The 27907-nt window shown below is 37.6% G+C and overlaps 1 protein-coding gene across 2 annotated transcripts in view; it reads left to right on the top strand.

The window, feature by feature from the left end:
* Positions 1-27703, top strand: part of BAZ1A (bromodomain adjacent to zinc finger domain 1A) — a 66013-nt gene extending 38310 nt beyond the window's left edge. The window contains exons 12-26 of one of the 2 annotated variants that reach the window (XM_076345023.1): positions 1194-1289; positions 1418-1642; positions 2303-2468; positions 2741-2854; positions 4035-4159; positions 5785-6393; positions 9260-9423; positions 9608-9762; positions 12186-12334; positions 20321-20568; positions 20677-20903; positions 22145-22629; positions 23719-23864; positions 26019-26106; positions 26665-27703. In XM_076345023.1, coding sequence (XP_076201138.1) covers positions 1194-1289; positions 1418-1642; positions 2303-2468; positions 2741-2854; positions 4035-4159; positions 5785-6393; positions 9260-9423; positions 9608-9762; positions 12186-12334; positions 20321-20568; positions 20677-20903; positions 22145-22629; positions 23719-23864; positions 26019-26106; positions 26665-26855 — 3188 coding nt within the window. In that variant the 3' untranslated portion in view covers positions 26856-27703. The remainder of the gene's footprint in view (positions 1-1193; positions 1290-1417; positions 1643-2302; positions 2469-2740; positions 2855-4034; positions 4160-5784; positions 6394-9259; positions 9424-9607; positions 9763-12185; positions 12335-20320; positions 20569-20676; positions 20904-22144; positions 22630-23718; positions 23865-26018; positions 26107-26664) is intronic. The other variant, XM_076345024.1, reaches the window with a different exon arrangement.
* Positions 27704-27907: the final 204 nt, after the last annotated feature.

Here is a 27907-nt window from a genome sequence, read left to right as displayed (position 1 = left end):
CTAGTTTAGCAGAGCTGTGGGCAGGGCACTTTATCTATTATCTTTTACTTGCCTTTGAATTTCCATTTCTTGTCACTCTTGTTTAGACATCTTCTTTCCCATAAAAGAATTACATGTTCTCAGCTTTGTAATCCTGACTAACCAAACTAGTAGTAGTCAGCATGTTTGCTCACTTAAATTCTGTACAGGCAGTGTTTCTGCAACCGAAAACACCATGGGTGTGGGGTTTTGGTGTGTACAGTACTTTCTCAAACCCTGTTATACAGATACAGTGAGAGGGGAGGTGCAGAAGTTAATTTTGCAATGTCTGGGTGACAGTTTTCAAACAACATCAATCATCATACAAGACTGTTGTGGATTTGCTTTTTATGTAGTCTTAGTTTGGATTTGTGGCTCTTTATTGACTTGGTGACTTTGTAACTGCTTTAATGATTTGGACTTGAATATCAAGTGACATTGTTGAAACAGCATACAACACTGAAAAAATTCTGCCAACCCTCTGGAGAAATACCTGTAAGTGCTAAGGAAACTTTTGTCTAAGAAACAGGAATTTTGCTGTTTCTCCCTTTCACTGCCCTGCTTTCCTGGTCAGTTTGCTAATGTGTGATGCTCCTTATTAAGTGGAGACGTTGCTTGTGGTGAAATACGGTTTCTTTGTAACGTCTTAGTAATTGTATTTGTGCAAAAGAGTAAGGCTGTATCTAAGTTACAGATTAAAAGTATACAGTGAATGGTGATAACCAGTATTAAAATGTGTGATTGGTTTGCATGGTCTTTCCTAAAAACAAAATGATGATAGGAAGTAACAGTTCATTTGAGGGAATGAAATACAGGTGTTCTTGCATTGTTATTTGGTTTTGCTTTCAAGTGTGTTTATGGATTTGTTTTTGCTGCTTTTTATGTTGCCATTGTGCATGTTTTGTACATTGTGGTTGCTTTAACAGCTTATATATAGGGAGAGCAGTGTATAGCATGTGGTGCATGTCCCTAGCTTTTAGTCAGATTTTTAGTTGCATTTAAAGATACGTAAATTTTAATTTGGATGTTGAATTGAGTTTTGACTACACTGATGCTTTTGTAAATATCGGCCCTCTTTTCGCTTTGTCTGCAACTTTTAAAAAACGGCTTGCTTTCCTCCCCTCCACAGTACAAGTTTTAATTTGCACTAGAATAAAGTGTTTATTTCCTTAAAGATTTAACAGAGGCTTTGGATGAAGATGCAGACCCCACAAAATCTGCACTGTCTGCAGTTGCAACTTTGGCAGCTGCATGGCCCCAGTTACATCAGGGTATGTGTGGGTTTCACTTCTTGTTTTGTTACTGTTCTTATTTTGCTCTGTATTTTAAAGCACATTTTTTATATTTATATACATTTAAATGCCTATATAAAATAACTGTTCATTCTTCTCAACTGTAGGCTGCAATTTGAAAAACTTGGATCTTGATAGCTGCACTCTTTCTGAGATTCTCAGACTTCACATTCTAGCATCAGGCGCTGATGTAACATCAGCCAACGCAAAATACCGTTACCAGAAACGAGGAGGGTTCGATGCTACTGATGATGCTTGCATGGAGCTGAGATTAAGTAATCCTGGTCTCTTGAAGAAACTTTCAAGTACCTCAGTGTATGATTTGTTGCCAGGTAATAAAAGACAGTAAATGTTAGAGATTAGATTGCTCGTCAAGTGATCAGTTTTGTAACTGCTTTAAATCAATAATGGTCAAAATTTACTGTATCATAGAATAATTTAGGTTGGAAAGGACCTCTGGAGGTCACCTAGACCAACACACACTCCCTATGCTCCAGCCCCCATAAGCAGGTCCCACCAGATCAGAGGTTGCAGAGCTAGGCAGTCTCATTACTTCTGAGTAGGTTTTTTTAAACCCCATTAAAAAAAGTTAGTTTTATTTGCAGAAGGGGCTTTCTCTGGGAGAAGCATCTGAGTGTTTGATTCAGCCCCTGCTTTTTATTGCTGTTCTGGTTTGGGTCTTTTTGTTTGTTATTTGGAAATGGAGAAAAAATTACTATCTACTGTTCCTTTATCTCCATTTTGAAGATAATACTGCATTTTAGTTCTTCTTTCAGTGCTAAAAGTTAATAAATTAAAAATAAAGGCTCGCATCTCTGAGCAAAGCAGGTATTTCAGGAAATGCCTCTTTGCAAGTGCAGCTGGTGCACTACAAATATTTGACTGCTCGCTTTTTTTTGAGTGAGAACCAATCTTCAGTCTGGAGTGTGTAAGAGTAAGGCTTATTTATCAGTTGTACGATGAAATATAAACATTGGTCTGAATTTTATTAGGAGAAAAGATGAAGATCCTTCATGCCCTCTGTGGGAAACTTCTGACTCTCGTCTCCACTCGAGATTTCATTGAGGACTCTGTTGATGTGTTACGACAGGCAAAACAGGAGTTCAGAGAATTAAAGGCAGAACAGCATCGCAAAGAACGAGAGGCAGCAGCAGCAAGGTAAAACTAGGATGTGGAAAGCTAAATTTTCTTGCTACAGGTTAGATTAATTCCTCCAATGCAAAAGGCATATGAGAAACAATAGTAGTGTTTGTGTTTTAAGCTGGTTTCTTGAGACCCTAGACAGGAGTGAAACTTGATTGTGCTAAGCATTGTGCTTTCCCATGTTACTGTTGTTTTTAGATGATGCTGTAGTATAAAAGAAAAAAGATGTGACCAGATCAGATACTAGATTAATTGCAATTGGTTTTCTATATTCTTCTTACTATTAGGATACGTAAGAGGAAAGAAGAAAGGTTAAAAGAACAAGAGTTAAAGATGAAAGAGAAACAAGAAAAGCTGAAGGAAGAGGAGCAAAGGACTCCTGCTGTAGAAATATCTGTTGGGTATGATACATGGTATTACTGTGATACATATGATATGGCACTTTTCAGTTATGTGGCCAGACCTTACCTATGTAGTTTTCATTGACTTGATCATATACAAAGGTATATTTTAATTTAAGTATATAGCCCTTAATGTTGATTTTATTTTTCTTCCTAGTGTTCTAGAATTGATTTATTAAAGTGATTTTATTTTTAAAATCAACTTCTATTATACTCATAATTATATTGAAAGCTTGACAGTTTTACCTAGTGACAAGAGAAACTTGCAAAATCCAATTTGTTTTTTTTTCATTACTTTTTGTCTTGCATTGATTTAATATCTATGAATATCTTCATAATAGACCATTCTAGTTTGTTTTCTAATTTGAGGAATTGGTCTGATCTGAGCTAGATAATACTGACCTCACATAACAGTTTATGAATCAAATTTAATAGCATTTAAAAAAAAAAAATGCTGTGCTATCCCAGGTGACTTCCATAAAACCAAGGTTTTTTGTTCTATTAATAAAACTGTATGGTTTCAGGTGGTAAGATTCATGCACATGCAGCTGTATATGATTCCAGAAAAAAAAGCAAAGTGTATATACAACACTATATCTTTACCTGCTTGAGGAAGGGAGTTAGTTAAATAAATCTGCTTGCAAAAGGTGAGCATGGGCCAAAGACAGATTTGTGCTATGTTTTTGAAACTGAGGGAAAAAAAAGTTATCCTGTAATGGTTGTATGTAGTTCTGTAGGTTTTTAATTACATTTGCTAGATGAGGGAAAGATGTGTAATAAGCATTTTATAAATCGGTATACATTTTGATGAGCAAACATATTTTTTTAGTCATGAGAAAAATAATTTGGGTCAGTAGAACTACACAAAGATGTCTCCAAAAATGATCTGATAATAATAAGTCTTCAAATGAAAAAGTGAATACCAAAGAGCAGGTTTTAGTCTTTAATACGGAACTTTCCATTTACAGTTCAGTGGGTTTCTTCTGGGTTTTAATATATTCTATCACTTAAAGTTTATTTTTAAAAAGCATTGTAGGTCTTTTACTAACTTAAGTACTTCTGAGAGTAAAATACTGTTTGTGTTGAAGATGCCATATTCTATTGTGTATTTTTTTTTTCATTCCATTCAGCTTTTAATACATGGTTGGTCAGTCACCTTTTGTTTATTTTATTGTGTCAGGGAGGAGGAACGGGAAGACCTTGATACTAGTACAGAGAGCAAAGAAATTGAACGTAAAGAGCAAGACATGGACACAGTGACAGAGGATGAAGAAGAGCTGGGACCAAACAAAAAACGAGGAAGAGGTACCGCTATAATTTATTTGTTCATTTGTGTACATGTATGCACACACACATATATGCATGCTCCTGGGAAGTTCTTGGGTTTTATAGTAAACTTTTTATAAAGTACTAATCTTTCCTGTAAATTTTTAAAGGAAAAGAAAAAAACCCAAACCATGATCATAATGGGCTATTAAGTGCATTGAGCTGGCCTGATGTAGTTCTAGCGGTCAGCTGTACGTTCTTTCACACTTCTGTTTCTTCTTGTCTTCCATACTTGCTGTCTGGATTCCTTTTTTGTCTAAAAAAAAAAAAAAAACCCAAAACCAGGCTGTTTCCTGACAAACCATTACAGTTACGAGTAGTACACTCAGAGAGTTGTAGGAGTCTCATCTAATAGGGTATGGTGTGGTTTTGATTCTTTTTATTAGGAAGCTGCAAAAACAACAGGTATTTTAAAAGAAAATGCTATATTGAGTGCTTGGGTTTAGTTTGCCTTTGTTAATGAAGCAGCTTGCCTTCTATACAAGAATGCAACCAGACTTACCGCCAGATTTAATTTCCTCAGCAGTGTGCTAGTAGGAGCTGTGGTGCAGTAAATGGCACAGCCTGCTCTTTCTAACTAAACATAGGAGGATGAACTGTTGATGGCTTTGGGCTGCTAGCTCATCTGTATCTTTCTCCCGTGAAGGCTTTCTGCTAGTATCTGTGCCAGTGAAAGTCCTGGATCATTGTGGACTTAAGGTTGCAAACTTCTACAGTTCCTAACAGTGCCTGGGAGAGAAATTCTGAGTTGTTCAGTAATACAGGTCTGCATGTTTACTACAGCTTTATGATGGCAAAACAATGAGGTCTTAAACAGAACTTCTCAAATGCCCATGTTTGAGACATTGTGCCTGGAGGGCAAACAAGTGTTATTTCATTCCTACAATTGGAGAAACTGAAGGTCATGCTGGAAAGCAGTAGAAATTGAGTGCTGATAGTGTCTTTCACCATTGCATGTGTTAATTATAAGATGTACTTTTCTAGATGACTATCAGGACCTGATTCTTTGGTAAGCTAAGCTGTGAACTGGAGTACTTTCAGCTGGTACAAGTTGAGGGGGAAAAAATAATAGTGTATATATTAAAAAAAAAAAAAAAATTGGATAAAGTAATGTAACTGAGTTTGCAATAAAAGCTCTTATATAGGGATTTTGGTTTTGCTTGAGGTCTTTGGGGGATTTAAGTTGATCATTTTGAGTATGATAAATTAAGTCCAAAACATAGTTTGTATCCAATAATGAAATTGCTAGAATTTTACTTTATTGTGATAAGATACTTCTATAACATACTTTTAAGTTCTTAAAATTTTTGTTCTTTTTTTATGGTGTTAAAAATGATAATGTCAGTAAATGAAACTTGGTCTAGTTTCTACAAAGTGAAAGTACACTAAACGTGGCCGCTTCTTTATCGAAGGAAGGGGGTTAATCACTTGAATTCTTCTTTAATAAAACTAGTATTTTTCTTGACTGAGCTGATGGTCCTTGACAGTGTAAGTTTAGATAAACAGAAAGGGACAGAACCAAAACCCACCCTTCACTTGAGGTTTTTGGGTAAAGAAAAAATTTGTAAGCGTATTGCTATCATTCTTCTTCCTTTAACTTTTAGGAAGGAGAGGGCAAAATGGATATAAAGAATTTACAAGACAAGAAGAGACCACTTGTGAAAAGAGTGAACCTCTTACTGCTGAAGATGAAGAAGCTTTAAAACAGGAGCAACAAAAGAAAGAGAAGGAACTGTTAGAAAAGATTCAGAATGCAACAGCCTGCACAAATATCACCCCATTAGGTCGTGACCGTCTGTACCGACGCTACTGGATTTTCCCCTCTGTTCCTGGATTGTTTATAGAAGAGGACTATTCTGGTCTCACAGAAGACATGTTGTTGCCTCGAACCTCTTCCTTTCAGAATAGTGTACAGTCTTGCACAAATGAACCTCAGGTATTCAGTAAAACTGGAGAGTCTTTGAAATCCTCTGAATCTACCTCCAATATTGACCAAGATTCACACACCAGTGTTGTCGTAGAGGTGCCAAGGCCAGTATATAAACCAAACCGTTGGTGCTTTTACAATTCTCGGGAACAACTGGACCAACTCCTAGAGGCTCTCAATTCTCGAGGACATAGGGAGAGTGCCTTAAAAGAAACTCTTTTACAAGAGAAAAGTAGAATATATGAACAACTAAGCAGTTTTCCTGTGGAAAAATTCCATATTCCAGGTAAATGAAAAGTTCCTGATCTTAATTTGCTTCTACAGCTGTAATTTCTATATAATATTTTAGAAACTTCTAATTCTTATTTAATTTTAATTCCTAAGAAATAAGAATAATTCTTAAGCATTGTTTCGCTCTATGGAAAACAGGTTTGGTTTTTTTCCTTTTTTTTTCTTTTTTCTTTTTTCTCTTTTTTTCTGATGGATCTTTGTGGTGTTTTTCTGGTGTTTTATGCAAAACCAATAATTTTTCTGTTACCTCACTGCTTAGTAGAATGGGATTGGCTTTTTAAGCAAACATCTTTAGGAAGTAAATTGAGCTTTGGGAAAAGATTAACTGGGGAATAAAAATTAATATCTGCTAAAGGTAAATCATAGTATTGATCATCTGATGTCCTCATTTCCAGTATGATGAAAGACACAAGACATGACACTGGAGACAGAAACATCGCAAAGGGAGGCAATTACTATTACCTTGATTTGTTGAGTAGGACATGTTCTTTCATAACGTTATAATGCATTAAATTACTCAAAAGCCTTTACTGGCCTGTTGTGAACAAGGGAATGATAGCATACTGCAGGGTCATACTAAAACCTTTGGGAGGAAAAAATAGTGCAGCTGTGTTGGTTGTTACGTGGCTTAACATCAGTGCAGTGGATTCTGTGATATTATTCTTTTCTATTTTTTTCCTTTTCTTCTTTTGGCAGATGCTTGTTACAGGAGGAAGAGACATCTGCAGAGCAGTATTGTTTTTATGGGTTTCAAAGTGTAGGAGTGTACTTAGAACCATCCTAGACCTAGGATTTAGGGTTGTTTCCCTTTTCTCCTAGCCAAGTATTTTGCCATTTATTGGCAAGGCATTAGCTCCAATCACTGATAAAATTCTGCGTACACAAGCTTGCAGCTGGCTTGTTGGTGGGTAGAGGATGTTACCAAAATGAAACTCCCTAGGGTAACGTTTAAGAAATTGCATTTTGTTTTGAATTATGCCAAATTACTGTGAGGATTTCGGTGTATCCGTATTGGGGCAAGAGAGAATTATTCAGAGCAGAGCTGAGTTCTGTTTTACTGGAGCGTGTATGCCAGGACATGCCGCAAACATGTCAGATACTACTAAATCCATAACTGATCTACCATTTCTTTTGGTGGAAACTAGCACAGGACAGAGTTTCTGCATAGTAATTAAGCTTTATTTGGAGGCCTTATGGCTATGTTTATGTTTTTTGGTGAGAAAATATAATTTTCTGATATGTTTATGTGTGTGGTTCCTTATTTTCCCGGTTGCTGCACCTTTATCTGTATTTTGTGTCTTGCTTTCTGCTCTGAAGCAACTTGATTTCCACAATCATAGATTTTTCTTACCTTTCTATGTTAGAATTGTAGAATAACATTGATTTTTATTTTTTTTTTTTTAAAAAAGGCAGCTTTGAACTTCACTTTAATAGAGATCAAGAAAATTCAAGTGCAGTGGTCCAATACCAATGCCACCTCCTCTGCGTGATAAGCAGTGATAAGTGGCTGCATGTAGCTCACTTTGGAAGGAGCTTTACTGCAGTGGACTCCAGCTGCTGCCCTATTGCCTTCACTTAAATGACTTGCAGGACAAGTGAGAACTACTCCGTGATTCTCTTACGCTGTAGACTGCCCTTCTCCCTTTTCCAATTCCCACTCAAAAGAGCATGGAAATAAAATTGATATGTGCTATTACTTTATTTTATTCCAGTACCCGTTAACTTTTCCTCATCAATTATTTGCAAGCCAATTGCTGCTGTTTCAGTTCTGCTCAAGAAAAAACACTTCATTTCTTCTTTTTCTTTTAAACCAAAAATGGATGTTTCCCACATCCAGACATCAGAGTATGCTAGTACACGTTTTGAGAATATTTGCATAGTTACTTTCAGTTACAGGGAATTGTTTCTGCAATTGAAAGCATCTTAGAAATTCATCCTGTACTTCCGTAACAACAGCTTTATGGTAATTTTTGATTAAATACCTCTAAGTTCTTGCATATACCTCCTCATCACTGCACTCGTAGGATTTAAGGTAAATCCTGTGAACAGAAACGTTTGCCACCTATGCAGATTTGCAAGCACTAATTTAGGATCTGGGCATACTTTCAGCTCTTTCCTATGGCTTTTGAGCTTTTGCATGAATTTTCAGTTCTCTTATGCAGAGGTTTTTGCTTGACAGCCCATCATCAGCTCTTCCCTTCTTTTTCATAAATTATCTTGCTGTCTGGTTCCTTTTTTTCTCTGCCTTTAATTAGAGGACACAGTCAGTCTAGTCTGCGCCTGTGTCATCTTATCTTTATCTGTTTGTTTTGTTTTAAAGTTAGGTTTTTAAAAGGGTGTATATCTTGTTCTGTTAGTTTTTGTGATTGTCAGTTGCACGTGCTTGTTTTAAATGTTGCCATGATAAAGATCCATGCAGGAAAGAAAACTGAGGAGTTCTCCTGTAAAGTAAAGGCCATCAAATACGAAAAATACTAGAAATGTGACTTTATTATCTTTCTTGTTTTTTTTTTTTTTTAATCTCCTTGCACTTATAGCAAAGAGTTGTTGATTATCTATTACTTTAGAAAGCATTTTTAAGACAGAAGAATGACTTCTAAATTGACAAGAATTTCTCATCCTGTGTGTTGGGATGAGCAGATGCTAATCTATAGGTCTTCCCTTAAAAGTATACTCTGCTTGGTTGGATCAGATGCCTTTGTTGGCATGGAGATGTTGGTGTTGGCAACTTGTCGCTACAGGAAGGGAGTTTTGAACCTGTGTGTTTAGTTTGTTCTGCCCTGTACTACTTTTGTTCCTTCACCAGCGGCTACTTTAAGGAACCAAGTCCACTAACACGAGGTTACTTGGTATTTTTGCAGACAAATTTCAAAGTGACATCAGGCCTTCTTCAGGACGAGGAAGGATGCAGAATGCCCATGATGGATCTCACGTATCTGCAGAGAAGCAGCTTGAACTGAGACTTAGAGACTTTCTTTTGGACATTGAAGACAGGATCTACCAAGGAACATTGGGTGCTATTAAGGTATTTGAATTGTAGAATACCTAGGAGCACGGTGGTGCTGTCGAGTCTGTAGCTTAAATGAGAACTCTTGCATGCTATGGGTTTTACTGAGAGCGTAATTAAATTAAGTGTAGACAGTAATTGGCACTAAAAGTTTGTGACCTTTTGATTCTTCAGAAGCTTCAAGTTTGTGTGTTTGCTTCAGGTTACAGACAGACAGTCTTGGAGAGCAGCCTTAGAACATGGGCGGTATGAGTTTCTGAATGATGAAAACAAAGAAAATGGTATAATTAAAACTGTGAATGAAGAATCTGAAGAAATGGAAACTGATGATCAAGATAAGTTTATTGTGAAAGACAGGTAAGCGCTATGGTTTAAATAATGGCTCTTCCCTGTGAATTTTATAGCAGTGCTCTGTTTTTTTAACCTTCAAATTGTTTTTACCCTCGAATTCTTTGGAATGGTACTTTTTAAGATTTGAGTTGTAAAATGTGAGATTTTTGCATTGGTTTATATTTTCTAAATGACACTTCTATTACTATATAAGACTAAGACACCAATTTTTACAGCTTCTACTATTCAGATATTACACTGCTCAAAGGGAACATTAATTATGAAATAAGGAATATGTGAATTCATTCTAAAATCATTTAAAATGCAGAGAAAAGTTAATCTGGCAATTTCTGTTCTGTTTTCCAGAAGGAAAAAAAAAAGGAAAAAAAAAAACAACCAAACACCACAAACCACCAAATGCACCACTTTGTGGACAGAGTAGGCAGGAGTGTTTAAAAGGGAAAATGGTAATAGTAACAAATTGCTGGTTGAACTGGCCAGTGTAACTCTTCATGAGTCACAGTAAGAACCATCAGTGCAACAGGCCATGGTCTGGATTAACCTTTAGCACTGCAGCAAAACAGAGAGATAATCTTACAACTTTGACTGATGATCCTTCTGTAGAGCGAGCTGCAACACAGTAAAACAGAGGAAGCCTCAAATCATACAGTGTTGCAACTGTGAAACTGTGTTTTTGTTTTTTATTTGTTTAAAAAACAAACGTTTGAGACGGATGTGGGACTCTGCTATATCGGTGTTTGTTGTAAATCAAACTACAGAAACTGAGAAGATTTCTAAATATTTCTCAGAAGTTACATACTTTTCAGAAATAAAGATCTACCTTAATTTACTTAATACATATAAAATTGTATGTCTTGATAGGATGTCAATGTTGAAATATTGCAGGAAAAAAGATTCATTGGAGGCGATCATTATACTAACCTACTGTTTGCTTATGTATTCTGTGAGGTTTTCTGCAATTAGACTTATTTTATGAAAGCTTTATTTCTGGGTGGACTCTTGAATGCTGTGTTGGGATGTAGGAATTTAAAGTTCTTTAAGGTTTTTCCCTTTTTATTTCAGTTTGCTGAATTAGTATTTTCATATAAGACTGCCCTTTGTATCCGAGTTCTCTAGTTGTGTGCAAAATGGATAGGGTCATCCTTCTTTATATTAATGACACAATTTACAGACATATGCTTCCTGAAAACCACAACATAGAAATATTCCACTGTTTTAATTAGGAAGCTAAAATTTATCTGTCTCTAGTTGCCTTGGCACTTGCTCCATTGCCAACTCTCAATTCAACTGCAGAAGCTTGTTGCTTCATTTTTTTTTTTCCACTTGATACTGACTCTGTCAAAGTTTCTGAATAAAGTCTACTCTAATAAAGTCTTACATATTAAAGTAGAGACTATGGGATTCTGAAATCATGTGACAGATTGCTTTTGATGCTGGGCTTTTTATCCACCTCAGAGCGAGTGACATCTCATTAAGACCTTGGAGTTTGACTAGTGAAATGTAAATAACTATGCAGCTTTTTTTCTGTTTGCTTTCAGGCTCTTGAAATGTGTGTGACTGCAAAATATAATGAACAGCTTTTAAGTGTGAAAAAAGAACAGGGACAACCAAAAGCATTGCTCATTCACCAGAATAAAGCAGAATCCAGACAGTCTTAATTAGTTGTTTTTTTTTTTTTTAATAAACCCCAAGTAGAAATTGAATTTTATTTTCATTAGTGTGAGTTGCTCTCCTACGCTATACTTAATGTTTGTGGTTCAGGAAGATTAACTACATTTTGACCAAGGACTAAGTAATCATTTCAAAGAAGGCTGTTTTATTGGAAACCTACCCTTCCCCCCTCCCCCCCCCCCCCCCATGAAGAGTGAGTTAGTATTTTAGAAAAATCCTCCAAGGATGAGAACATAGAATGTTAAATCAAGAATTGTTAACTTTAAAAATTACTTTCTGGTTTTATTTCATTTATTTTCTTTTCAAAAATCTTATTAATTGTGGGGATATACATAGTTGAACTTCTGCAGATGGAAGTATTCTAAAAGGCTACACCTCACCACTGGAAGTGTTTTCACTGAAGAATTATTGGGATAATACTCTTCACAGAAATGTCTCAAACTAGCTGATGGATGTTGCATCAAATCTTCTGGAAATCTTAGTAATTGTATTGAAATTTGTCATCCGCATTTCTTGAAATTTAGATAACTTTGTTACCTAAAGATGATTTACCTAGATTAACTAGACTAATAAAGCAAACTCAAACTGGGATAACTAATCACACCTGTGCAGTATCTGTTCATGTCCATAGTCCATGCATGTAAATGAAGTGAAAATAAAAATCTACTGTGGATACAGACCTGTACAAATATCTATGGTGTTAAATTCAAAGTATGTTAGGGAAAAAAAAAAGATAACTTAATACATTTCTATTCTAGACTCATTGGGTTAAAAACTGAAGCTCCAAGTGCTGCATCAACAAGTGCAAGTACTCCTCAGCCAGTTAATAATGTGGTCCACTACTTGGCATCTGCACTGCTTCAGATAGAACAAGGAATTGAGCGCAGGTTTCTCAAAGCACCTCTTGGTAAGCTTTCAGAATTGAAACTGTATGTCTCTAATTTTGTGTAAGATTTTGTAACAAACAAACAAATAAACCCTCCAAAACCAACAAAAAACTCTACCCCAAACCCACTTGGTTCTTTTGTAAGGCTGGATGCTTTAGAGGGACATGTTGGGGAAAAGAACAAATAACTAACCTATTGCTATGTACCATTGTAAAATTGAAAAACATTAGATTGTCAGTTTACAAGGCCATAGATCATGAGGAAATATTAATATTTTTCTTACTATTCTGCATGTCCTGAATTACATGTATTAATTAAGTAACAGCATATATTACTCTTAAACACATGCCTATTGAACCTGGATAATTTCAGTGATCTTGTTTGTGTTGCCCTACAATTATACTGATGCATTGGGAGACAAATTGTACCCTTAGGCAGAAATGAGTGAGCTTTCTGGGGGAATACTCCACAATTCAGCATTACTGTTGAGGCCAGTGTATCATGCAACTATACCATGAGTTTCTTCTGTGTGTTTTTTAGGTTGTAAAAATGTATGCTCCTTTTTATACTGTTTCTGTGAAAGCAATATAGGCCTGGTTTATCTGGATCACCTTGTTCAGCAATAACACAATGTTTACAGTAAAATGTAGTAAAGATTTATATTGCAGACTTTCAGATCCCCAGGTTTTGCGTTCATGCTGTAAAACTTGGAAATAAAAGGTTGCAAGAAAAATTTAAACCAAAGCACGACTATAGCTTGACTTTAACACATATTCCTTCCTTGAGTTCCTCTGACGTGCTGTAGGGGTGAGAGAGGGGATCCAAAGTGCAAGTCACTTTGTTTTCCAGTGACCCCTTAGGTCTGGATTCCTTAGGATCTTTTTGCAATTCAAAAGTTTTTTTGAATTGGTTCTGTCTTGGATAAGTTTATAAAGGTGGTTCACCCTTCCGGAGGCAGCTGTCTCGCCCAGGCTTCCCTTCTGGCTGCCACACTGAGGCCAAGCTGTGCTCTGTGCTGAGCCAGACTGCTTTACTTCTCACCTGCAAGAGTGCAGCATGGTTTACCAGCACAGCACATACCAGGGGTCCTCCAGAGCACGAACTGCTTCACATCCTGTTAAATTGATACTCTCCTCTGATAATGACTGCATAGAAAATCCTTAGGCTCCGGCAGATTTTGCTGCAGTAGTTTAAGATGAAAATGTAGGTTTTGGTGTATTAATACTAGATGTAAGTACCCCATGGCACAGTTGACCTAAAACTGTTTCTGCAGTTCAGCTGCTCCTCCGTGGAGTCTGGTGTCTGGATATCAGTTGCCACTGAAAATGAGTTTGAGCTAGATTTGTGCCAGAGACTCTGACACGCAGGCATGGGTTCCCTTCCACAAGCTTTCATTATCAGTGTGATGACCTCTAGAAGAGGGAAATGCAGCAAATGATTGAGATGAAAGGGGAGAGCATAGGAGTAGTTTAAACCGCAGCTGTTCGAAAGCTTTACTTGGCTAAGTGTTTGGTCAATCCAAGTATGTCTGCCCTTTCCAAGCCAGGCATGATACGGTTTATTTCCTGCTATATGACTAGATTTACAACATGGGCATGGGACAGTTAATTGACAGTATATCTAGCATTTGTCATGTTTACTCTGCATGTGCAGGTTGTAAATACATTGCGTGGTATATGCCTCCATTTCCAAACTCTCTCTGGGAGTATTTTGGCAACAAGCATCTTGCTGACAGCTGTAAGTTTACCACAGTGTGCCCTTAAGGGGAAAAACATGGCTATTAGTAGGTTATGGCCATAGATCGGGCATCCTGAGTTAGAGGAAAAGGACTAAAAGAAGAAAAGCGTCCCTGAAGTATGGGAGAGAAAGTTCTTTAGCAATCCTCCTGCGTCTTTTTTTCAGTAGTCCCAACTCTGCCATAATCTAATGATGGTTCATGGTTTTGCCTGACCTTTTGATGGTGGTGGGGTTTCTCGTTTGTTTTTAACTTGGGAGTCCTGTTTTCCTTTAGATGCTTTATGCTTACTGTGTGACAAAGAAAGTATATAGGGAAAGCAATCTTACGTGATTTGCAGGTCTTATCTCATATGTTCGTTTACCATATCGTGCCTGTGCATCTCTTCTGCTCTGAAAAATGGTACCGCTGTAAGATTACTGTAACGTGTAGAATAATCTACGTAGCTGAAGGGAGCAGGAAGGATCCCAGGTCTCCTCTGCTCTGGCTTACTGCCCTAACCATTAAGCGACAGTGTCAGGTTCCCTCTTTCTTGCTTTACCTTTGGTGCCAAGTGTCTCATGTTTTCAGTTGCGTAATGGGATGCTTTTAGCAGGAGATGAGTCTGAATGAAGGCAAGATTTTAGTTTTGTCACTAGAGAGCTCTTGGAGGAGCCATGGCTTTGGAGTGGCTCTGTAGTAAAAGCTTAAAACACACACCTATTCGCTGATGATTTTCTGACTGCTAGGCAGTTAGTTATATGAAAGGTGCTCTGACTGGGGAACTTCTGGACGTGAACAGAAGGTGCAACTGCAAAGTGTCAAGGAAACCTGTGTGTTTGAGAGGCATCTGGCAAACTTAGGCACTTTAGAGGTCAAGCAGCAGTTCTGGATGTAGCCCTTTCGGATATAACTCTTTAGTGTTTCAGACATGCTTAAAAAAACAAGTGTAAAATTTGCATAATCTTATATTCAGCTTATGCTCCCCGGTTGGAAACAATGTCTTTGCATGCTACCACAGCAAGTTCTGTTTCTTAGTTTGCAACTTGCATATGTATAACAGGCAAAGAAAAGTTCTCTACTTAGCTTGACAAGGAGGTGTTAGTAGTGTTACTAAACCTTTTAATAAAAAGTAGACACTGCTGCTTGCTCAGGGACTGCCTTGTGCTCAGAACTGTGATGCCCTCTTTTTATTGACCCCTCTAGGAAGTGGCCAACTACTCTGATGATAGAAATTAGCTTTTAGTTTGTAACCACTAGGTTTTGGTTTGTGGGTATTTTGTTTTTGTTTGCCTATTCTTATATAGATCATTGTGTCCATACACTCATTTCTTTCTAACAGGTGGTTTTGTTATAGTTGTTCCAACTATTTAATGGAACCGTCCCCTAGACAAAATGCCTGCATATCTGTTTCTAATGTTAAACCTGACAAACCCAACTTTTTAGGCTGACTTAATTACCACTGAAGTAAAAACATTGGAAGTCAGTCAAGTAAGTGCTAGGAGTTCTGTTTTGGCAGCAGTACAGGGGAATACTTTTGGTTTAAAAAAAAAAAAAAGTACCCCTGCATTTCTGCTTTAAACCAAACTGAATGTGCTTTGTCTTTTGTCATTATTTCAGTTGTTGCCTTCACTGTGGAGTTTCTCCCCCCCCACCCCCCACCTTTCAGTGTGCTCTGTTCCTATTAGGGAATGGAGCCTTACTTAACAATTTTTAGTTCTCACTCTATTTACAGCTTCTAGTACTAAAGACAGTGCAGTGAAATTCACTGCAATCACTGGCAAGTTTATCCCGGTGGCCTCCAGAGTGCAGAGCAGACAAAGGGACCCAGCACAGCAATAAAAGGACCAGCTGCTCCTCTCTGCTCCGTTTTTTTGTTCTGAGGCTCTATCAGGCTGCCAAGAGCCTTGCTGGTGATTCTGATAAGTTTAGAGTTGAGGTGCATACCAAATATTCAAGTGGAAGAGCAAGAAAAGACTGACACAGAAGATAGCAATGCAGAAGGAGATCTAGAAACCCCAGAAACAGCACCCTCTGCCTTGCAGAGCTGCTAGGTGGCCACTAATCTTCTGTTGTCTGTCATGTCTGTGATTGACATGACTTGAATTCTATGCATTTCTTAATTATGGATTACGTTTTAGAAATCCTTTCATTACACATTAGCTGTGAAAATTTGGTTTTTCTTCCTTCAGTCCAGCCCAAGGTAATGTTTGGGGAGAATCACAAAAAGGGGGGTGCAGCTTGCAGTACATGTTTTTGCTGTAAAAATTCTGAGTTAAGATGTAAAAAAGCTTTTTTTTTTTTTTTTTTTTTTTAAATAGCTGTTTGATGGAAACTCTGAAGTGCTACTTCTCAGATAAAAAATATGTTTGAGGGGGAAGAAATACAAGCAATTTTTATTGTGGATTTTGCTTCTTTTTTACTATAAATTACCTTTCCTTACATTTCAAAATGCTTTGCAATGGAGAAGTAGGTCTCATCATTCCTATTACACAGATGTGAAAACTGAGGTATAAAATGATGAAGCAATTTGGTTGCCCTGGAGTTCAGTGAGGCAGCCATGAAAAAAAAACCCTGCCTTCTGCACTAGTGCAGGACTTCAGTCATTAAGCATCCTTCAGATTTCCATATGAAAGGTTGGATTCTAATTCATGGGAGCACCTTTGTGACTGATACTGGGAACCATTTACCTCCTTTTTAACTTATGCCGTGCACTTCTTGCGGGACAAAAAAAAATACAGCTTTTTTTGCTCCTTTTTGCTTGTCTTTGTTCCATTCCTTTCTTTCTAGATTTTGATTATTTTTGTTTCCTCTACTCCCAATGTTGTTTCCTTTTCTGTTTATAATTGTCCTCCTCATAATAGCATCAGACATCTTCCAGCAGTGAACTGGGATAGGATTAGTATATATGCATGCTTTGTTCTCGTGCTTTCTTTACTTCCCTGCGGAGTTTCATGAGCAGAGGCAGCAAAGGTGAAAGTGGGCTTTTTTTCTGAGGAAGAATTTTTGTTTTCAGAGAAGGCAGTCAAAGAAGGTACCTTGCATTTGGAGCAGATGAGGTTTACTATGGCTTTTACTTCCTGGGAGAGTAATTTCATCATTTTAATACTCAAGAACACTCCTGCACAAAAATATCTTAAGTATGTTGTTTCACATGGACAGATGAGCTGGTTCTCTTGGTCCTTGAGGACTGTAGCCATAAACTGGCTATATTTTTGAGATGTTAGGAGGTTCTTGGTAGCATAGACCAAACAAGTTGTTTGCTGCGAGAGAAACCTGTGGTCAGTAAGCTGCTCCTATAGCTGTTTGTACCAGAGATGGACAGAAAGGTAAGGGAGGGTAGGTTTAAGAGCTTTCAGTTTAAGCCTTCTGTTTGTAGTGGGAGTCAAAGTAAATCCTGGGATGTGCAATTCCTCCATGCACATTATTCTCTTAGCCTTCCCTGCCTACCTTTTTCCACATGCACATGTTGTGAACCACTGTTCCTAGTTACATTTTTAGACTACACAAGTATGGATTATAAAAATTAATTAAAAAATAATTCACCACACTTCAAAAAGGTATTTGAAATCACTTTATGAGTTTAATGTTAGGTAATGCAGAAGATGATAAAAGGAACCACTGGGGGGATAAAAAGAGGAAGAGAGTGGAAGACAAGACTAGTCAGAAAGGTGGTAAATTTTAAATGTTACTTGTATTGCTAACAATTAGAAAGTATTGAATATTTTATCAGGTTTTCTTTTTTTTACTTTAATAATTTTGTAACCAGTTCCTTACATTGAAGGAATTGCGGTATTGAAGCCAAAGGTTTAAACATGGGTAGTAAAACAAATATAGCTCAAAGATTTAAAAAAAAAAAAGTTTTCTGCAACCAGAGATAAAGAACTGTATTTTCTTTTTATCACTTTGGGACAGAAATCTGCATGTTCACATAATCCTTCCCCTGCACCCCCCTTTCCTTTTAATGCCCCAGTTTTTTTGTTTTGTTTTGTGTTTTTTAAACTTCACAGCATTGTGCAACTGCATATCCTTTCTAGAAATACTAAAATGGAAAACCCTTCCCTGAACTCAATTAGCTATTGATAGATGAGTGCATAGATCTGTCAAACAACGTCATTTGCATTGTAGCAAGGCTTGGAGGGCTTAGCTGACAGAGGGGTATCCCACTGCGCAATGTAGAGCTGCTCAGACACAAAGGAAGCAGCCGTTTCTCCCTCCAAGTTAACAATATAAATGAGAAAGATGATGGATGAAAGAAAAAAGTGTTATTCTTATCTTACAAATTGGGATCTGAAACAGCGGGTGTCGTTTGGCTTGTTTCTTTCAGCAGCAGGACATGCTGAAGCAGGTCGTGGTCAGTAATTTCTATCTCTATATTGCAACTGCCATTTTGCAGTGCAAGTATTTGTTCTTGTGTGATGAACTATATTGGTTAACCAATCCAGGCTAGAAATAACTGCCAAAAAAAAGTAGTAATGCTCAAACTGCTGTTGTCAGCAAAAGAAATGCTTGCCAAACTATATATACACTTAAGATAAAGTGTCTTTGCTAGAGTTATAGTAGAAATATGCAGCAGAACTGAGAACTGAAGTGGGTCTCACAGTAGATTCTAGTGTCCTGACAAGCGGTTTTAATTTTCTTCTTACTGAATTTTAAAAAATACATTGAGAGATAATACTGCAGTGCTGTGAAAAGGACCTTGTCCACTATCCTTGGTAAGACTGAACTTGAGACAGGAAACCTAAGGACAAAGTAATAGGAAATTTTAGGAAATCCAGATTTGTATTTGCAGTTCAGGAGTGGCTATACTTAATTTATGAAGCTGTGTTGCCTGTTTATCCTCTGCCTTCTCCTATCGCTTCTCTTGTGCTGCTTGCTGCTAATGCAAATGTATGCAAGATTAGGCAAACCCTGGCAGCCAGTTGATGAGAAGGCAGAAAGGCCTTGCCAGGAGAGCAATTAGTCTCATTTTTGTTCTTTCATTTTATTTGTTATTAGATATTTTCTTTTCCTATTCCTGAGGAGAAATCATTTGGCAGACAGGTGGATCGTTGGCCATTTCTGTGCCCACTGTGACTAGTGCAGCAGGCAAGGTGGCATTTTATACTGGAGTACGTCATTAATCAGCTAGAGATCACACAGTAATAACTGGACTATCACTTTTAGAAGGGAAATCTGTGGACATTTCTGTAATCAAAAATACCGCTGTATTGTCTCTTCCTCTCCTTAAACCTTCTTGCTTTAAAATGCAAGAAATAGCTTTCAACGTTCATAAAGAAATTCCCTTTCTGCTCAGCAGCAGCAGTGCAGGGTGTAATTTATACCTTCTTGTTTCTCTAGCTCTTCAAACAGCCCGTTTGCTTCTGTAATTCCTAGCTGCTCATTCCCGTTCGGTACTGCTACCCTCGCTATTCTGTGTATTTGTGTGGCTGCTTCAGTGGCCTGGATTGCAAATCAAACCTGTTTGAAAATACAATATAATTTCTCACCCCTGTCCCTCCCATTTATTTCTAACTTAATTAGGATCCCAGGTCTTACTTGGTTTGCCACTAGGTGTGTACCAGAGATTCATGTGTGCTATGTTGCTTATAAAATATCAAGAAAACAGTTATGTTTCAAGCAGACCGGTCACCCAATCTGGTTAACCACACAGATGTGCAGGTTCTTGTGAAGGCGGAGTGCAGGGCAGGAATAAAGGCATTGAGGTGTGGGTAGAGGGCTGAAAAATGTCTGCTAGACTATACCGGGGCAGGGGCAAGTGCAGGTGAGAAGAGCCCTTTAAGCTGTGTTTTGCCACTGAAGTCTCTGTTTAATGCCAGGTACTTTCTTTAAATGTAAATATCTTGGGATTTCAAAATGTACTTGCAAGGGAAAGTAAATTTGGAGTGTGGTGATTTTTTTTTTTTTTTTTTTAAATCTTAAGTAATCTTCATTTATACTTCATAAATTGAATCAAATTGGTAGGTTTCCAGCTTGACATCCGAGTAAAACTTTTATCTTACACATGTCTTATATATGTGCAAGTTCTAAGTTGAATTGGTATTGAAGAGTAAAATCTTATTGCTTCAGCAGCTTGGAAACTAAGGAGGAAATAAATATTCAAGTATTGAAGAGATAAGACAAAGGTTACAATATTATCCCAGTTAACTACTGCTATGTTTGAAAGTCAGAGCCTTACCTCATAGTCTAGAATAACCTGGATGTTTGAAACAGAAGTTTGATCATACTGCTTTTTCTTTTCTTTTCTTTTTTTTTTTTTTTTTTTTTTTTAAATCCCCTTCTTTAATGGAAGATGCCAGTGATGGTGGACGATCCTATAAAACAGTTTTGGATCGCTGGAGAGAGTCACTTCTTTCTTCTACCAGCTTGTCCCAAGTCTTCCTTCATCTGTCTACATTGGATCGAAGTGTCATCTGGTCAAAGTCCATCCTCAATGCTCGCTGTAAAGTGTGTCGAAAGAAAGGCGATGCAGAAAGCATGGTGCTGTGTGATGGCTGCGATCGAGGCTATCATACTTACTGTATCAGGCCCAAGCTCAAGGTATCTGAGGAAAAAGTGCTTCCTTTTCACACAAAACTTGAGTAGTTCTTATGACTTAATTGCATATTACTAATCCTTTTTTTTTTTCTTCTCTTCTTCTGTTTCTAGGTCATTCCTGAAGGAGACTGGTTTTGTCCAGAGTGCCGACCAAAACAGCGCTCTAGACGCCTCTCCTCCAGACAGAGACCTTCTGTGGAAAGTGATGAAGAGACTGCTGAACGACTAAGAGAAGGGGAAGAAGAGGCAAACTATGATGAAATGGGACAAAGTGAGGAAGAGCATTATGAAGAAGAGCAAGATGAAGAGGATGAATCTCAAGAGGAAGAAGAGATAAGGTAAATAGACATCTGTTAAAGTGGTTTCCTACTGAAATATCATCTTGATTATCAGGTGGAATAATTGTTCACATAAGCACATATCTTGAAAATCCAGTCTGAAAAAGCTATTTAAAAAAATAGCAGCTTGTTATGAATTTGACTCTTACTGATGAGTTTAATATTAACGAAAGTTAGGTCTACTGGACTTAGACTCACTTTTCAGGATGAAAATTCGAGCCTTGGATGTGTGGGTGAGAGATGGCCATCAGAGTTGCAGTTTTGTACAGCTACTGTTTGAATATAAAGTGGAGAGAGTTTCAAACAGTAAAGATTTTTCTGGAGAAAACCTGGAGCTGTCTTTGTCCAGTTTTGAATTTTGGGGGGCTGGGTATTGGTACATTAGGGAAGACAAGGTTGTCCGTTGGAGGCTATGTGACATTGGGAGGACTTGAGGACTTCTGCAGTAGCTGTTTAAAGAAAAAAAAAAAAAAACACAAAACCAAACAAAAACCACCCAACCCACACCCCCCCCCCCCCCCCCCAACCAACCAACCAAAAAAAGACCCCAAACAACTAAATAATCCAATGTGATAATTTCAGTAAAGTGATGGATTTTATACACACGTGAGGAGTGTAAAAGTTGAAGGAAACTTTCCTGATCTCAGAGTATTTTTCTTCTTTTTGGTACAGTCTTTTTTGAATTGACTGAAGCAAGATTATTTGTGGCTCTGACAGTTGGGATTCAATAGTTGGAGAGAACTTGCATCTCCTTGAGAAGTAAATTTATCTCTGGGATCTTCCTTCTCTCCTGTAATGGAAGGAGAGTCTTGAGTATTAGTTATAAACCCTGACTAGAGCGTAACTTTTATACATAGTGTTTCAGAACTGCCGTTTATTTACGTAGCTGATCATATTGTTCAAAAATCCTAGTAGTTACAGTTGCTATGAGAAATAGGGAAGTGATTTAAAGAAATTGATAGCTGGCACTCCCGTTAATGCGTTCGTGTTGCACAAGCTGCAAGGGTGATCAGAATTCTGAGCATTTCTTTAAAGTAGGTGCTCCACGTAACATTTAATTAAGAGACTTCAGAGCAGTATTTAAGATAATGGTAACTGGATGACTGCATCAGCTTGAAAGCCAGCTGCTTACCAGTCCAACCTTGAATGGTTGGGTTTTTTAAATGCTGAATTAGAAAACTGAGGGAAAAGAGAGGAATGGAATTTTGGGATAAATAAACATAATTGTTCACTTTTTGTAGCCCATCAAAGCAAGGAAGACCCCAGGTCAAGTTTCCATTAAAAATGAGAGCAGCCAAACTCAACAATCCATTCTCAAGTCGGAACAGCCAGCGTCAGGCAAGATACGCTTCTCGGAGTCAGCAAAACACACATAAGCAAACTGAATCTTCATCTAAAGTTACCAGAAGGGGTTTAAGAAGGGCAAAATCAGCCTCTCCATCAGTGACAAAGCCTTCTTTAAGACTTAATAGCCGGACCACTCGTCAGAGCCAAAGTTCATTACAAGCAGATGTATTCGTGGAATTACTCGGTCCTCGAAGAAGACGAAGAGGAAGAAAGAGTGCTGATAACACACTGGAAAGCAGCCCTGCTAATTCTCTCGGATTTAGAATTGTTGATACCGCAGACTCGAACGAACGGCTTAGGAAGTATCCGGTTTCTGCTTCAAAGCTTTCTCTTCCTGTTACTGAACCCAAGAGAAGAGGCAGGAAACGACAATCCACAGGTTAGAGAAATGTGTTTGTCCAGAACGAAAACCACGTTCTGTTCCTCGCTAAAATATTTGTGTGGTAGAGCAAGGAGACTAGAAGTGGTGGTTGAAGGCATTTTTACCACTTCCAACAAGACAGTTCCCTTCTTTCGCAGTGACGGAAGTGAACCTTAAAAATTTCAGTCATCTAAAGAACGAATACTTAATTTGCCAAGGAGATTTATCATATCCATATTTGAAATTTCATATTTGCACACAATATGGAGCAATTGCTAATAAGTGGATAGAAAATGTGAAAGATATTTATGCCTTAACCCATGCAAATGCAAATGTTTACTTACAGCTTTTATGGTTTTGTTTGTTAAAGGGTTAAACAGTGAAGAACACAGATGTAGGCAAGGTAGTGAAATTGAGAATATACACGTACAGCAAGAAACTGCTACCAGAAGAGAAAATGTCGTCTATCTGGTATAGGGCTAACAGTGTCCTTGCTTGTTAAGCTAATACCAAGTACTCGATGGTAGGGAAATACTTGGAAAGCTACAATAACCTTTTAAAAACAAAAAGGACCCAGTGTGAGACTGAAGAGTGTAAAGGAGCTTGCGCTCCAGTGCAGCAGCCTTGTATTCCGCACCATTTCTGTCCTTCACCATTGGGAGTTTCTGGGCTTATCCTCTAACCACCCTGCTGACTACTCTTGAAAGCAGATAAAAAAACTCTGAATAGGGGTTTTGTGGAAGTAAAAGTTATGAGCGGGCAGCTTATTCTGTTTTTCTCTAATAGGGATTTTCTTTAAGTGTTTAACAAATTGTTTTAAAATCAAAATCAGTGAAAAAATTCTTTCCAAAATTAATGCGATGAAGGAGAATGGAGGAGGAACCCAGCTAAGTCCTGGTACTTAGCATTTTGTATGGCAAGAGAGACATTTAGTGGTTAATAACAAGGCTGTAGTATATTTAATAGCTGAAGCCAAACTACATGAGTTGTGCCCTGAAACTACAGTTTTAGTACCCAAGAATAATGGTGTTTCACTTTTTTAAAATGTTTTTTATTTTACTTGTCAGGTTTTTATTTTTATCTGGTGGGGTGTTGTTTTTTTTCCAGAATCATCTCCTCAAACCTCATTGAACAGGAGAAGTTCAGGACGTCAAGGGGGAGTCCATGAACTCTCAGCTTTTGAACAACTCGTAGTGGAACTGGTACGACACGATGACAGCTGGCCTTTCATGAAACTGGTTTCCAAAATCCAGGTAACCGATAGAACTGTAGAGGGAATGATAATGGTTGAGAATCCTGTTTGCTGCCGGTAAAACTTGGGATTTTATAGCATTGCCCTAACAGGGGGATACAGCTAAGCAGTGGGATTCAGGAGAACTCTCGCATTTCAGCTCAAATATTTGATGCCAGAAATAACTTTTTCAATTGACATGTTATTGGAAAAATTTTAAATATGCTTGCCATCAAGCATTTAAAAATGTGAAATGCTTTGATTGGGGGGGGGGGGGGCACCAAAAAACCCCAGGAAATAGAGCACAGGACTGCTAAAGGTAAGCTTATGGTTATTAATTACTTAGTTGAATTGATCTTCAACTTATGCAAAGGTATTTTGAGAACAGACCCACAATAAAATAACAAGGTAGGAACAACTTCACTCTGTTAACTGTAATGCAGTAAAAAGATGATTTCTTAGCTTAGTTCTTAATTTAATTTCCCTCTTGTTTAGATTTTAAAATACTTGATGGTAAAGTAGGTACCCAAAGTAAGCACTGCTTTAGAGGTTTGTATTACAATAGAAGTTCCCAAAGCATGTCTGCTTTTCTGCAGGCTGCACTGGCTTGTCAGTTGTAAGGCACTGCTGGAACTATCCTACCTTAACAAAGCACCTGTCCTCTCCAAGCCCTCTGAGCAACTCTGCACAGACATTCTTGCAGGATCTAGAGCTCAGTGTTTTTAAGTGCTCTATTAAAATTGACAGTGATAGCTGTTAAATGAAGACTTGAAACTCTGAAGAGTCACAGATAGCTGGAAGGATTAATGTATCTGGACAAAAAGAATAATGTACAAACGTGAGTGAAAGATGTAAGTGCAGAGGAGGAGGAGGTGGAGAGGAATTTTGAATGAAACCGAGACTAGTGTCTGCCTACTAGAGTACAGGAATTGCACCAAAAAGTGCAAGAATCTGGTGAATGCAAGGAAGCTTCTTAAGGAGGGATGGAGAATTCAAGTTAATTTTGATCCTGAAAAGAAACTGCTAGAATTCAGTGCATTCCTGTTTGCCTGAATCGATCGCTAAGGGATAGTCTCTGTATAGTTCAGAAAGAAAAATCCATACCTGAGTGACCCAAATTTTCTTCACCATGATAGAAATTTTGGTTTAAGCTTTTTGCTGCCTTTAAGGCAATGTAAAGAATACATTGAATGATCAGTGCTCAGCAAGCCAGAAAATCACCTTTCTTTTTAGTACTTACGTAAACAGCACTCCTAAAGGGAAAGGAATGAAAACACACGTCAATCTGTTTCTCTACTAATGCTTTCTCTAGGTTCGTTTGCAGGTTGCACTTGATATAGTAAAGTTACAGGCCATAACCAAGAACTTGGTTTTAAAACATACATGATGGTGTATGTGGGTATCTTTTCTTGTTAAAAAAAGGTCAAATTTGGATCAGATATCTTTTTCTTTTGCCCCTCTGCCCTGCTTTGTGAGTGAGACGGAGTCACCCTAAGCTTGGTGCTTACCTGGAATTCAAAAATCTGCGATCCAAATGATCGGTGCCCTTAAGGGTTAAGCAATGCTTTTCCTCCCCTCACTTTTATCACATAAACAGCCACTCAGAACAGTGTTTATCTCTGGTACTTGCATACTGTGTCCTGCTTGCTACAGAAAGGTTCACTACCTTCTCTTCACCACAACCAAATGGAATCTTGGGATTTCGTTTCTCCTGCAAGACTGTGAATGGTCGTGGAGTAAAAATGGCCACTACTCATGATTAAGGAGCTTTTAACATTGTAATATGTTACAGGAAAGTGCAAAGTTTTAAAATCTTGGAAATAATTTTTGCGCTTGACAGATGGGAATAGCTGGACCACCGTAATGCTTATCTGCTCGTGCAGTTTTCTTACAGTTGTTCACAGGGTGTTTAGGATTAGATTTACTCATTGAATTGCTGGCTAATGTTTGTTGTGGTCTGCTACTTTAATGATATAAAACATGGAAAAGCACTACCTGAAAACTGATATTCGGTTCAGGAAATGGAGGTGGCTGCCTGGGACTCCTCTGTTTATTTAAAAACAAAACCAAAATGCTTTCTGCTAATGCATGATTTGCTTAATTTTTTACATAGGTAGAATTTTAAGCTTCCACTTGTTTGTCTATGAATCACTCGTTTTGTTTTGTTTTTTTAAAGGTACCGGACTACTACGATATCATCAAAAAACCTATTGCCTTAAATATAATCCGTGAAAAAGTGAATAAATGTGAATATAAGTTAGCATGTAAGTATTATTTATTGAAAGAGGTAATGAGACCTGTGTTCTCTCTTTAAAATACATTCTTGTCCTAAAATAGAGCTGTGTCAGAGGATTAGAAAGCTGAAATTGTGTTTGGTTTGGGGTTTTGTGGTGGTTTTTGTTTTGTATTTTTTTTAAAGAGCATTTACTAATATTTTTTTAAACAAGATTTGTTGAACATAGTTCTTTTACGACCAAAATACATGACATGTACAGATAGGTAAGAAATGAGCAGCTGAGAAACTGCTGGTAATTTCTCAAGCCTTTGATGTCAGTGAGTGACACTGATGAAATATTTAGAAAAGGTGCTCTTGTTACTGCTTGATTTGTATTGCCTTTATTGATAATCAGAGAAATTTAAGAATGTTTACATGGCACTTCACTAATATAATGATAGAAACTTGACGCATATGTAAAGACATTCTTGTGTTGCAGCTCTGTGTAGGATCACTGTACTAATTCAGTGGTATGATACTGCTTTATCATAACTGCTCTCTGATGATGTGAGACACTAAATAAATTAATTTACCTTTTATTTACTAGCGGAATTCATTGAAGACATTGAGCTGATGTTTTCGAACTGCTTTGAATACAACCCTCGTAACACAAGCGAAGCAAAAGCTGGAACTAGACTTCAAGCTTTCTTCCACATTCAGGCTCAAAAGCTTGGACTTCCGATCACATCTGGTAATGTGGACCACGCCGCTCCTGCGGCAAAGAAGTCACGAATCTAACCTCTGCCTTCCAAAGGATTTTTTGAGGGAACCTGTTATGTTCATTAAAATGAAATGTTAAATCACGCAGTCGTCATACCTGTATAAAGCAATAACAACTGTTTAACCACCTTGAAGTGTGGCCTGCACTATATTCTCAACATAATATTAAGCACTCAGGAGAACGTAGGAAAGATTACCTTTGCTACAGTTTTATTCAGTGTCTAATAATTTTGATAGATGTACTGGATACAGTACTGGTTTACAGAGGTTTTGTACATTTTTAATACATTCATGTGTCCAAATATCTTCCAGAAGTACATTGTTTTTTCCTGCACCAAATGACCTTGTTTCATCCTCTAGATTTTGTAGGAGCTGTGGTATTGAGGGCTTTATCAACTCAGATAAAATCTTCTGCTGTAGCACAGTTTTGAAGAAACTGTGTGTATCTTTAAAACTTGTTTGAGCGTATCTTCTCAACACTACACATGAATGAGTACAATTGCATATCTTTTAAGTACTGTACCAGTGCTGGCTGGAGGTATTCAGTCTGAGTTTATTAAGTAGATATTTATTTAGCATTCAAAGTAATTTGTGAATTTGTTTTGTATTTATAAAATTTGTACTTGGGGATTAAAAGACAAAAAAAAGAGAGAGAGTTCCATAACTTTTTAAATTTTTTTCCGGTGTGTTTTTTTTTGTTGTTGTTGTTTGTTTGTTTATTCCCCTCTAACTTGATGATCAATCAATAAATACCTTCCCCTGTCCCTGGCAGTTCTTCTAGCAATGAGTAAATTTACAGGACTGTACTATAAGTTTCTACGTACAACTTTGGAAGTGTACAAATAAAATGACACATTTTTCAAAGTATTTTGACCTTCTGGCATTTCCTTTTGAGTTATACTGCTACACCGTCTTCCCCATTAATTTACTAGGACAAGTTGCTGGAGAGAACACAGCAGAATTTGGTTTCAGCGTGAGTACCCCAACCAGCATTTTCAGCAGCTGCAGCCAGTGTGATACCTGGTCTCTGAGTGATGCAAATGTTCATCAGTATGTAAGGAGTAACGTAA

This window comes from Aptenodytes patagonicus, chromosome 7 (genome assembly GCF_965638725.1).
Source record: "Aptenodytes patagonicus chromosome 7, bAptPat1.pri.cur, whole genome shotgun sequence".
NCBI lineage: Eukaryota > Metazoa > Chordata > Aves > Sphenisciformes > Spheniscidae > Aptenodytes > Aptenodytes patagonicus.
The sequence above is the reverse complement of the archived record's forward strand: the minus strand, read 5'-3'. Positions and strand labels throughout refer to the sequence as shown.